The 14,029-nt window shown below is 43.7% G+C and overlaps 1 protein-coding gene across 2 annotated transcripts in view; it reads right to left on the reverse strand.

Annotated features, from left to right (window-relative positions):
- MGAT5B (alpha-1,6-mannosylglycoprotein 6-beta-N-acetylglucosaminyltransferase B) overlaps positions 1–14,029 on the reverse strand; it is a 142,530-nt gene that overhangs the window by 94,629 nt on the left and 33,872 nt on the right. For both annotated transcript variants that reach the window (XM_056550472.1, XM_056550471.1), the window contains exon 3: positions 13,599–13,711. In XM_056550472.1, coding sequence (XP_056406447.1) covers positions 13,599–13,711 — 113 coding nt within the window. The remainder of the gene's footprint in view (positions 1–13,598; positions 13,712–14,029) is intronic.

Here is a 14,029-nt window from a genome sequence, read left to right on the forward strand (position 1 = left end):
TAGTACCAGCTCCATCAGCAACAGCCTGAGTCTACAGTCACTGATAAGTAGCTTTCTTCACCCGCATAGTGAAGCAACTCATCAGCAGCAGGTACACTTGGAGCAGGACCTGAACCAGCAGGTGGTGGCATACCTTGACATGCCCATGCCAGCACACCTTGAAGATCCGCTGGACTTCTGGGCAGCAAAACTTGATTTGTGGCCAAAACTAGGCCAGAACTCGTCTGTCCACAAAAAATGTGGAGAGACTGACCTTTGTGAAGATGAATCAGGCATGGATCAGCCAGGATTTCCAACCACCAATGCCTGATGCATGAGAGTAGATTGACCATGGTGCCACACCAACACTTCACAAATATAGATGGTGCCAAACAGATTTAAGGCGCTGCTCCTCTGTTACAAACATTCCTCAGCATCAGACCTTTTTCCCCCACCTTCATCACCGGGTACTGGATTTGCCACCCCCCCGCACGACTCTGTCACTGGGTCACTTTCAGGACTCCTGATGCTGCTGCTGCCACCTCCAGGCTGTCTCATTCAGCCACTATATGGTCTCTTCTCATGCTTCAGCCTACTCCAGGCTGTGTCATTCAGCCACTATATGGTCTTCTCATGCTTCAGCCACCTCCAGGCTGTGCCATTAATCCATAATATGGTTTACGGATGCTTCAGCCAGCTCCAGTCTGTGTCATTCAGCAACTACATGGTTTAGTGATGCTGTTGGGCCTAGGACATTACCTATATATGTTTATGGTAGCACTAGGTACCATACATCTTTAATGGAAATTTCAAAATTCATATTTTATTCTCAGCTATTGCGAGGCCCTATTGTCTTCTCATCTGCCGCCAACTCCAGGCTGTGCCATTCAGACACTATATGGCCTACTCTTGCTTCATTAACCTTCAGGCTGTGCCATTCAGACACTATATGGTCTCCCCATGCTGCCAGAAATTCCAGGCAGTCATTCAGCCACTATATGGTCTCCTCATACTGATGCCACCTCCAGGCTGTCTCATTTAGCCCCTATATGGTCTCTTCTCATGTTTCAGCCAACTCCAGGCTGTGCCATTCAGACACTATATGGTCTCCTCATGCTTCAGCCATCTCCTGGCTGTGTCATTCAGCCAATATATGGTTTACTGATGCTGCTTGGCCTGGGCCTAAAATCTTTTTATCGTAGTACTAGCTACCCTAAATCTTCAATGAAAATTTCTAAATTCATCTTTTAATCTTAGGGATTGTGAAGCCCTCGTGTCTACTCATGCTGCTTCCAGCTCCAGGCTGTGTCATTCAGCAACTATATGGTCACCTCCTGCTTCAGCCAACTCCAGGCTCTGCCATTCAGACACTATATGGTCTCTCCTCATGCTTCAGCCACCTCCAGGCTGTGTCATTCAGCCACTATATGGTCTCCATACATTGACTGTGTATTGTAGGAAACATGTGGGTATCCTTAAGTTACTCTCCCAGCATTATTGCCATATTGATATCAGTAATAAAAGGAATATTGCCAGGACTAGCAGAAACAGGGAACTGTGGATACTGACCACCGGCTGTTGTAATTGAGTTACTATCCCAGGTGGAAGATTTACCATTTTGAAGTTCCTCAGTTCCAGTAGGCTTTAAGTCATTCATTCTTTGTTGTGGTTCTTCAGTTGCAGAATTAAGTTGTATCATGTTTTCCTGTTCCTCCGATGAGCTAATGTCACTGGAACACACAATACTCATATTGTCATCTAATGAAGGATCCTTTTCTTTAGAGAACTTATGTATAATTTTCTTATTTTGAATGTCAGGTGGTATTCTGACATTTTGGAATCTGAGACACAGGTAAAAATAAGTATTTTTAAGTGTACTGTAGCACATTTTTCTGCCCTCATAAGAGCATACCACATACCTACATCTAAGTAGTGTACTAATTTGTACCTGTTAATCTGTCAAGGGCCTAGATACTGTGAAAGTCCAGGCAAAGGTATACACCTGCTGCTGTTCTAGACAAATACTGTTTTAAGCGTAGTGAAGCATATTGTTCTCCCCTCATATACCCGATAAGTATGTCAGACAGAGTAGTGAAATTTCTATTTCAAAATCCTTAATTTCAAAATCTTAAATTTCAATTGAAAAATCTTAGATTTCAATGGTCTGTAATGATAAAACATCACCTTTCTTCATAAATCCACAAACCTTCATTGTATAGGGTAACATTTATGCAGTAAAGATTACACAGCGCGATGGGAAACGCTGCATTAATCATTTACCCCTGTAAGATCCGGCAGGGTTTGAAAAGAGTCAGTAATTATATATATACTAAAATTCCGAAATTTTGTACCATCAGAACCCTTAAAAAATCCCTTGAGTGACCCACTAACTACCCCAACCAAACAGTAAACCATTAAACTGTTACTAGGATCATACTCTTACTATAACAGTGCTTCTTAAAAGGGGTACTTCACTGGCCAGCATTTGGAAGTAAATGTTCCGAACGCTGTTTTCGTGCTGCGAGGGTCGGCCACACCCCTTATAATGTCACGGCCACGTTCCCCTCAATGCAAGCCCCCTCCCATAGACTTGCATTGAGGGGGCGTGGTTGTCATGCTGAGAGGGGCGTGGCCAATCCCCGCAGTGCGAAAACAGTGTTCGGAACATTTACTTCCAAACGCTGGCCAGTGGAGTACCCCTTTAATATTCAATACCTCACTATTGTCTAACAGGCACAGGCAGAATAATACTTATAATGGCAGACAATATTATGGCCATATTCTGCTCACAGGGGCTGTCATGATGTTCTCTTGGGAATCAGAGTAGCCTCTGTAATTTGTTAAGTGACAGAATATTGGCTGCTGTAAATGTAAACAGCACATGTATTATTATAACAGAACCTGCAGCGAAGTTGCGGATGCTGGATTTATAGTCAGAATTGCTCCGACTTGTAAAGGGCACAATTACCATTAACAATTAACATTAGGTAATTACCCATAATATGATTCAATTTTAAGTTAGCTCCACCACATAGCCTTACTCTAAATTAAGACATATGCTTCCTCCAGAATACGATCATCGTCGAGGATGTTAGTGTAATGTCCCAGTACAGGACATGGTCCTGCACTGCAGTTAGGCCCTGTCAGGTTGAGTGACTTGGGGGCTCCCCGCAGGGTCTCCCCTGCAGGGTCTATAAAATGATTTATCCTACCTTATGTAAAGTCAGTGTCCTAATGTATAGATAGTCTAAAGGACCTGCGAGTTGTCTAAAGGACCTGTGTGATTGCGACATGTTATGTTGTCACATGATGTTACCCAGAGGGCACCAGCTTAATCTATGAGCCACAGTTTGACCAATGGGCTTTAGTCCAGCCCCCCACTATATAAAAGGGTGGCCATTACAATTCACTCTCTTCTTTGAGATCAATTTTTACTGAGACCAGCAACCACCAGAGATATCAGTACCAGTGACCAGCATCTGGTAGGCCACAAAGCTACAGTCATTCCAGTAAGTCAAAGGTATATGGGCAAGAAGAAAATACAGAAGCCAGCACTCACCATTCAGGGGTCACTTTATTGCTTGATACGGTGCAGGTATATAAGCGGGCAGGGTGGAGAGGGACGGGGTATCGAGACAGCACTGTTTTGCGAAACTGTTGTGCTGTCCCGATACCCTGTCCCTCTCCACCCTGCCTGCTGATGTACCTGTACCGTATCAAGCAATAAAGTGACCCCTGAATGGTGAGTGCTGGCTTCTGTATTTTCTTCTTGCCCAGATTACATGAATGCCTTATAGCACTGTGCACCGCCGCTATCAGGGGAGGTGATCTGAAGCTAAGCTACCTATCCAGTTGATATTGGAACCTGATTACTAGTGGTGGAAGTGTCGGTGTCAGACTTTTCTTATTTTGCATATAGTCAAAAGTATATGTCTGCTGTCACTACAAATAGTCAAGTCCAGCCTATAGTCAAGCCTTAAGATAATTGTCTCAAGTCTATTACAAGTCTAATTGATCCCAGCAAGCTGTGAGGTCCTTCTGGGTTCCTGGCCACCTCTCTGGGAATCTCACCTAGCTGTGAAGATAATTCCATCTGTCTTAACTCAGTAAAGTCTCCGTTGTGGACTCTCCTTTCACTAACTAGCCATTGGAATAGGGGAGATACCATTTGTGTGGTTCCGGTACCCGAAAACCACTCTGGCGTCACGAACATTAGGGGTTAACAACACCTTTCCCCTGGGGTTAATACCATCTTGCCCCCTCCATCATACACCCCGTGGTCCCGCCATACACCTTGGGTCACCACATTAACTATACTTAAGGTATGCAATCCCTGCAGTGGACAACTTAATATCTTAAAATGGCTCAGGCGACAACACAAAAGAGATGTGACACATAAGGGACCAAAGTGACTACAAAGCAGTGATTTGCGATGCACTTTCTCTGTCTGAAGACCCATTAATTTGAATAATCCATAAGCGCTTGCTCTCGCTAGTAAACTCCGCTGCTCATATACAAAGTGACACTGTGACAGAGGACAGCGGGGATGTTTGGGACATAGTACCCATTCTTCGTCTGCGGGGTGACACAGTGACACAGCCAGTACTCATGCATTAAACATGGAGCCGTATTCATAATTATTACACTCAGCTTGGATTGTGCTGCAGGTTTTCTTGCGATCTCCTCATCACCCCGGGTCCCTAGGGGCTCTGTCGTTTCTCATGAGTTGGGGGGGAGGGAGGAATCGCTGAAGGGGTTTATAAAGTTGTCTTTGATTCCAATTCTCAACAGCTCCCAGAAGAATTTAAGCTGCTGTGGCAATATCCCCTTCCCCGCAGCCCGAAGATTTCATTATCTTAGCAGCGGAGTATGAGAATGGAAATCTGTGCACGGTAAAGCTAGAACAGAACACAGGCATTTAGACGTGTGCTTTGTTTTACCATTGTGTGCAATCGCTCTGGGTGTATTGCAGATATTTTATGCCTAGATATGTACAATGTCCTATTCCCAAATATCCCTTCTGAACACTGATCTAAACTCCTGCAGCCTAAGAATCCTGTTCAGATGTAAATGTGCATTGTTTTATATCTAGAGGAGTAGCTTACAGCTCAGAGGCTCCAATGGAGAATCTATACCAGAGGCCTCAAAATCGTCATTGCTATTTATGGCCTTGCTGTCTTCTGCAGCCCCCCAGGCCCGGTTGCAACCACTGCCCCCCTATATATCTCTCTTTGCTGCTAAATCACGGGAAGACATTTTAGCTGGAGGCCATTATTTATGACTGCAACTTCTAGATTTCTTTTTTCTTTTGCCTATTATTTGTTATGTTATACCTTCCAACACGTATGTATGACTGAGGGCCAAGTGTAAGTCATATCAATGTACGCAAAGTTGGGACCTGAACAACTATTGAAAAAATATTATAAACCAGTGAAGGATTTTGGTATACTTTATTAATGACCAACAACGAAGCTTCCTTCAATAGGTGTGACTAGAGAGAAAGCTCTTTTTCTTCTCAATCTGAGCTACATTGCATACTTTTCCCCCAAGAATTTATTACTTCAGCTTGTGGTTTAGAATTGTAACTCCTTAAAGGGGTACTCCGGTGGATTTTTTTTTTTTTTTTTTTTTTACTCAACTGGTGCCAGAAAGTTAAATAGATTTGTAAAGTACTTCTATTAAAAAATCTTTACTCTGCCATTACTTTTTAGCAGCTGTATGCTACAGAAGAAATTCTTTGCTCTTTGAATTTCTTTTTTGTGTTGTCCACAGTGCTCTCTGCTGACAACTGATGCCCATATCAAGAACTGTCCAGAGCAGGAGAAAATCCTCATAGCAAACCTATGCTACTCTGGACAGTTATTGACATGGACAGATGTGTCAGCAGAGAGCACTGTGGACAAGACAAAAAAGAAATTCAGAAAGCAAAGAATTTCCTCTGTAGCATACAGCTGCTAATATGTCCTAGAAGGATAAAGATTTGTTAATAGAACTAATTTACAAATCTGTTTAACTTTCTGGCACCAGCTCATTTAAAAAAAAAAATTTCTCCACTGGAGTACCCCTTTAAAGGAATACTCCGCCCCTGGCATCTTATCCCCTATCCAAAGGATAGGGGATAAGATGTTAGATCATCGTGGTCCCGCTGCTGGGGACCCCGGGGATCGCTGCTGCGGAACCCCGCCATCATTACTGCACAGAGCAAGTTCGCTCTGTGCATAATGACGGGCGATACAGGGGCCGGAGCAGCTTGACGTCATGGTTCCGCCCCTCATGACATCACGGCATGTCCCCTTAATGCAAGTCTATGGCAGGGGGCCACGCCCCTCCCATAGACTTGTATCGACGGGGGTGGGCCGTGACATCATGAGGGGCGGAGCCGTGACGTAACAATGCTCCGGCCCCTGTATTGCCCGTCATTACGTGCAGAGCGATCTTGCTCTGCGCAGTAATGATAGCGGGGTGCTGCAGCAGCGATCCCCGGGGTCGCCAGCAGCGGGACCTCGGTGATCTGACATCTTATCCCCTATCCTTTGGATAGGGGATAAGATGTCTAGGGGCGGAGTACCCTTTAAGGACCAGGCCCATTTTGGCCTTAAAGCAGTACTCCGTTGGAAAGGATAGGGGATAAGCTTGTAGCTTCTGTGTTAGTGACATCACACCACGCCCCCTCCATTCATGTCTATGGGAGGGGGCGTGACGGCTAGTACACAGCCGTCACACCTACTTCCACAGAAGTGAATGGAGGGGGCGTGGCGGCTTGCATCGCCAGTCATCGGGAACGAAGTGGAGTTCCCTCTGTGCGCAGAATGACGGGGTGCTGCAGCGGAGATCTGGAGATTGCGGGGGTTCCCAGTGGTGGGACCCCTGCGATCTAACATCTTATCCCCTATCTTTTGGATAGGCGATAGGATGTTTTCAGTGGAGAACCCCTTTAAGGACCGGGCCAATTTTCATTTTTGCAACCAAAAATATATTATTTGCGGGGGGTTTGGTTTATTTGCAGTGCACTTTATGGTAAAAATGATACATTATCTTTATTCTGTAAGTTAATGCGATTAAAACAATACCACATTTATATAGTTTTTCTATTATTGTACTATTTAAAAAAAATGCAAACTTTTTTTTAACAGAATTGGTATGCATAAAATGCCGTTTACTGTGTGGGATCATAAACATTATATTTTAAGGCACTCGGTGATACCCAATATGTTACAGGCTACATAACTGAATTGGTGACTGTTATGATTCGGCTAGCGGGATGTGGATCCTCTGTGTCAGCGAGGGATTGGCGTGGACCGTGTCGGTGGACCGGTTCTAGGTTGCTACTGGTTTTCACCAGAGCCCGCCGCAAAGCGGGATGGTCTTGCTGCGGCGGTAGCAACCAGGTCATATCCACCGGCAACGGCTCAACCTTGCTGACTGCTGAGAAGGCGTGGGACAGAAGGACTAGGCAGAGGCAAGGTCAGACGTAGCAGAAGGTCGGGGCAGGCGGCAAGGTTCGTAGTCAATGGTGATAGCAAGAGGTCAGGAACACAGTAATGGCAAACACAATAGACGCTTTCTCCAGGCACAAAGGCAACAAGATCCGGCAAGGAAGGGAAGGGGAAGTGAGGTTATATGGACAGGGAGCAGGTGGAAGCTAATTGGACTGATTGGGCCAGGCACCAATCATTGGTGCACTGGCCCTTGAAATCTTAGAGAGCTGGCGCGCGCGCCCTAAGGAGCAGAGCCGCGCGCGCCAGGACATGACAGCCGGAGACAGGTGAGTGACTTGGGATGCGATTCGCGAGCGGGCGCGTCCCGCTATGCGAATCGCATCCCCGCTGGCAATGTCAGTGCAGTGCTCCCGGTCAGCGGGTCTGACCAGGGCGCTGCAGAGAGAGAAATGTCGTGAGCGCTCCGGGGAGGAGCAGGGACCCGGAGCACTCGACGTAACAGTGACTGGGCGGCAGGAGGCAGGTAAGGGGACCCTCATCTGATAGTAGCCGACACTCACTGCTCTGAAGTGATCACAGCTCCTGCACTCGCTTCAAAGTCCTTTAAGAATTCAGGGTGTACAGGTACGCCCTTGGTCCTTAAGTACCAGGATGCAAGAGCGTACTTAGCAGGTGAAGAAGTGTTGGTTTTTGGTTTGTTGCACCCACTAAATAACACAGTTTTGTCCACTTCTTTAAAGCCAAACCCTGTACATCAATCACCCAGAGCAGGGAGGGGTGGGAGGGGAAAGGAGGTGTGCATGCTGCAGCTCAGTGCCACCTCTATGAAACTTGTGCACTTGTGCTCAGAAGGAAATCATTTGTTTTATCTCCTATCTGCCCATGTTGCAGCTCTCAGCAGATTCTCTTTAAAGGTACTCACACAACTAGCCACATTTCTCTCTGCTGTTCTCTGACTCTCTGACTGAATCTTCAGCCTTTTTGTACAATGGCGGCTGGCCTCAACATCAGAACATATGGTATTGCCATAACAGTGGAAAATATGAAATTCTCTATGATTTACTGTAACTGTAAAAGATATACAGATTTCCATAATTCCTATGTCATTTAACTTTTCAGTGCTTAAAGGAGAATTTCCCCTTAACCTCCTTGGCGGTATGATTCTGTCTGGAAATTTGTACCAAAAGCGGTACAATTTTTTTAACTGAATTTCACATCTCCCCCCCCCCCCCCGCCCATTTCACATCTCCCCCGTCACATTCCCCCTCCCTTGTCACATTCCCCCATCACATTCTCCCCCCTCCTTGTCACATTCTCCCCCCTCCTTGTCACATTCTCCCCTCTCCTTGTCACATTCTTCCCCTTGTCACATTCTCCCCCTTCATGTTACATTTCCCCCCCCCTTGTCACATCCCCCCTTCATGTCACATTCCCCTCCCCCCTGTCACATCCCCCCCTGTCACCCCCCCCCCCCCCCTTGTCACATTCCACACCTGTCACATTCCCCCCCTTGTCACATTCCCCCCCTTGTCACATTCCCCCCCTGTCACATTCCCCCCCTTGTCACATTCCCCCGTCACATCCCCCCCTTGTCACATCCCCCCCTTGTCACATTCCCCCCCTTGTCACATTCCCCCCCCTTGTCACATCCCCCCCTTGTCACATTCCCCCGTCACATCCCCCCCTTGTCACATTCCCCCCTTGTCACATTCCCCCCCTTGTCACATCCCCCCTTTGTCACATTCATCCCCCCTTCTCACCTTGTCCTGCAGCAAATACACTAGGTTTGCCGGGCAGATTTCAAACCTAGTGTATTTCCTGCAGAACAAGTCCTTTCCCCTTCAGCCAATCACAGGCTTTACACCACTGTGGCCTAGAGGTCCTAGAAGATGAATAGTGAAGAGAGGACACCCCGGGCTGCACGGAGGGGAACGGCATCTGCAGGGATCGGGACTAGGTGAGCAAAAGTTTTTTTTATTTTACTACTTCTTCCTTTTACACTTAGCTCAGTGTTTTTCTACCAGGGGGCCTCCAGCTGTTGTGAAACTACTACTCCCAGCATGCCCGGACAGCTTTTGGCTGTTCGGGCATGCTGAGAGTTGCAGTTTTGCAACAGCTGGATGCCCCCTGGTAGGGAAACACTAACTTTTAGTATTTTTCTTTACCTGCTCTGGCCGGCCCCCGCAACGGGAGCCGACCAGAGCAGATAATCGCATGTTTTCCCGGGGGGGCCGCATCGCTATATCGCATTGCTTTTGCGATATATCGTGCAGCCCGGCCGGGAACTCTGCAATTCTACCCCGAGCGTGACTCGGGGTTACCGATCCTGGCTCGGAAAATTAACCCCGAGTCACGCTCGGGAATACCGCTCAGGTAGTTAAAGGAATTGCATAAGGAAAAATCTGCCATTTTCTAATAGTTTCAATAGTTATGAAATGGGGATATTTCCTGGTTATTTCCGGAGCATTAGAATTTGTCTTAAAGGGGGTACTCCGGTGGAAAACATATATATATATATATATATATATATATATATATATATATATATGTATATATTATTATTTTTTTTTTTTAAATCAACTGACACCAGAAAGTTAAACAGATTTGTAAATTACTTATAGTGAAAAATCTTAATCCTTCCAGTACTTATCAGCTGCTGTATAACACAGAGGTTCATAGCTTTTTTTAATTTAATTTCTGTCTGTCCATGGAGCTCTCTGCTGACACCTCTGTCCATGTCAGGAACTGTCCAGAGCAGGAAGAATTTCCCATAGCAAACCTCTCCTGCTCTGGACAGTTCCTGACATGGACAGAGGTGACTGTGGTCAGACAGAAAAGAAATTCAAAAAGGAAAGAACTTCTGTAGTATACAGCAGCTGATAAGTACTTGAAGGGTTAAGATTTTTTAATAGAAGCAATTTACAAATCTGTTTAATTTGCTTTCACCAGTTGATTTAAAAAAAAACCTTTAATCATTGATGAGTACACCAGTGCACGGCTATTTACAGAGCATCTGATAAGAATACTGTATGATATATCACATGACCAGGGCAAGTCTTCATCCCGCAAATGGTAAAGGTTCTTATTTACTGACTGCAATATTGGACCTTGAAAGTCATTAGAAATTAAGCAGTGGCACAAAAAAATTATCAGTTTATTAAATTCCAACATGCCTGACCCTTCTCAGGGTGTCCTCATACACTGTATAGTAAATGGTCAGTCAATCCTAAAAAATTGATACATTTAACCAACTTTCATGTGTATGGCCAGCTTAAAAGGGTACTTGGCCCAAGAACACCTTATCCCCTATCCAAAAGATAGGGGATGAAATGTATGATGGTGGGGGGCCAGCTGCTGGGACCGCTTACAATCTCCCTGTGGGCATCCTGGCATTCTGAACCTTATGTTTAGAATGTCGAGGTGCCCGCACAGAGATCACGGAGGTCCCAGCTGTGGGACCCCCGTAATCAGACATCTTATCCCCTATTCTTTGGATAGGGGATCAGATGTATAGGGGCAGAGTATCCCTTTAAAGGCATATGAAGGCCATGTGCAGGAAAGCAAACCTAATCCTTGCCCAGGGTAATGGAATACATAACTATGACTCGGTAGTCATCCCAACTCACGAATACACATCAATGTCATCTTCAAATACAATAAAAGTAGGCCTGTCAGTAGGAAAAAAGGAGTATAAATATACACGAATAAATAGGGCTAGTGATACCTTTTATTTCGATAATTCATTAGCAAGATATCAGCCTTTATGTTCTGATATATATCAGGCTCACGTGCCTAGTTGGTGTTTCCCAATACAGTAAGAGACCAGGTAAGTCCAGACAATGGCCCTCATTTACTAAAGTCCAACCGACTCTTTTTCTCGGTTATTGCGCCAAAATTTTTGTCACAAGGTCTGTGCGACTAATTCTACGAACACATTTTTTAGAAAACACAGACATTTTAGAAAACACTCTGAGTGTTTTTTTTTTCACTCTGAAATGGGAATGTATTATGCAAAAATGGGCGTTTTACCGACAAAAACCAAAAAATACTTGGAGTACCTCCAAAATAACTCGAGAAAAAGTGTGATTTTGCCTCACACAATAACTGACAGCCACGAGGCAGAGCGAAATTCCAAAAATGGAGTGATTTCGAACAAGGGACTGTTTTCCATTGTGTTTGGTGTGAAAGTAACTTGGGTTATAACCTGAAAACATTTTATACAGTTAAACACTTTTATGAATAAAGTATTCATAATGTTTGGGTGATATTTATTTATTAATTATTTTTATTTTTTTACATTATAACAACTGAATAATTTTAATTAATGAAACTGTTTATAAACAAACAAGTCCAAAACCTTTTGACTCACACAAATACATTTTTATTTATAAATGGTCTTTAAGGTCCAAAAAAAAGTTTGTTTTACATGTTTGTAGTTTGTGCGACACAATTCACTAGTGCGACACAAAAAACACATGCGACAGAAAAATAACCGACATGTGCGACAGGTTTGTAAATAAGCCTGGGAAAAAAATGGAGTGACATAGAAAACACTCCACAATAAACACTCCACTTTTAGTAAATGAGGGCCAATGTCTTCATTATCTAGTGGCTGTCAGTCAAACAGGGTAAGGGGATGCAAGAAGGACTGGGGTGCTAATAAAAATCACATCATCTGAATTTGTTTGGGCTTTTGCCATGCTGGAGAACACCCCTTGGGCACTTGAGCCTCAGTTTCATAATAACAACAAAGTTAAAGGGGTTATCCAGGAAAAAACTTTTTTTTTATATATCAACTGCCTCCAGAAAGTTAAACAGATTTGTAAATTACTTCTATTAAGCAATCTTAATCCTTTCAGTACTTATGAGCTTCTGAAGTTTAGGTTGTTCTTTTCTGTCTAAGTAATCTCTGATGACAAGTTTCTCGGGAACCGCCCAGTTTAGAAGAGGTTTGCTATGGGGATTTGCTTCTAAACTGGGCGTTTCCCGAGACAGGTGTAATCAGAAATTACTTAGACAGAAAAGAACAACCTTAACTTCAGAAGCTCATAAGTACTGAAAGGATTAAGATTTTTTAATAGAAGTAATTTACAAATCTGTTTAACTTTCTGGAACCAGTTGATATATAAAAAAAAAGTTTTTTCCTGGAATACCCCTTTAACATCTCAGCACTGGAAGGCCTGTGAAAGTTAAGAAAAAATGGTATGCCCAGAACCGTCATGACTAGCGCAATGGGCTTACACCATGTTTTCCAGCTTACATCTTTTCCCTGCACATTGGTCAAAGGTTGGGCAAATCCACTGACTTTGGCAGGACCAGCTGACCATCTAATGTATATGGGGGCCTCTGACTCTCCTTTGACAGATGATATCAGGCAAAAGAAGGATTGGGCATCGTTTAATTTCCAAAGACAACAAATATAGGTTTAGCCGAGACTAATATTTATGTGAATGAAGGAATATCTGTTCAATGTAGCTGTTTATTTGGCCCACAGTTATTGAAAGTGTGTGGGCACATTAAGGTGAAATTCCCTTTTAAATTCTCAAAGTTGTCACAAATCGGTCATTGCAGCATATACTTCCAATGAGTGTATTCTGTCCATATAATAGCTAACATCAGCGACATTGTGGAGCTTAGTTGTAGAAATTCTCTAGACCACCAGCGATAAATTCTCTAGACCTCTCAGGTCCATTGCGTATTGTTAATCCCATCACTGAATGGTTACTAAATGCGATCCGCCTTTTTGTTTCTACTAAACCTCTTTGTTGCATATCCCACAATACATCCAAGGGTTTGTCATTATGTACGCCTATGCTTTGTCTGCACACGCATTTCCAACCACTTCCTCAAGCCTGAAAATTGCTGCAATTTGGCTGCTCAGTTCTTATAACAAAAACTAATTTTCAGATATTTGCATTAAAATCCTATACACAGCATCAACAATTTTTATACCAGAAACAACCTAGTAGGACTGGCAATGCAATTTCATGCTCACAAATTTTTATGATGACTTTTTATGATACATGTAGAAAAATAGATATGCTAGTTCAGCTTTTTATGGCACTGTTATTGCTAAGATACGTATAGTAAATAATCTTCGAGATCAATGCCATATTATACACATATATGCACGCGTGCACACACACATCACAGTCACTTGCTCTATTACAAAAGGCTAACCTTCTGTCCTGATGGTAAATGGAGAATCCGCTAGCCGCTTGGCTGAGAATTGTCCACCAAGTGAGGTCATCAGAAAGCAAAGAGTAAAAAATCCAATCCCCAGGACGAAAATCCTACAGGTGAAGAAGGAGAGATAATAATAAATAAAAAAAATACTATGGCATTTACTAGAGAAAAAAAAAACATCTTATCAGATATTATAAGGCATTTTTTCTGTGCCCAATTCACTATATTGGCTTTAATTTCCTATATCCTGTGATAACTAAATAAAAAACAGACTGAAAAAGCTAAATATAGACTGTCAAAGGTATAGACTTGTCCAGGGATAGAAAAAGGCTGCTTCTTCTTTTTCTATACCAGCAGCACAGGTCGTTGGTTGTACTGCAGCTTAATCACAATCATTTCAATCCAGCCGAGCTGCAATACCAGAC

This window comes from Hyla sarda, chromosome 13 (assembly GCF_029499605.1).
Source record: "Hyla sarda isolate aHylSar1 chromosome 13, aHylSar1.hap1, whole genome shotgun sequence".
Classification (NCBI taxonomy): Eukaryota; Metazoa; Chordata; class Amphibia; order Anura; family Hylidae; genus Hyla; species Hyla sarda.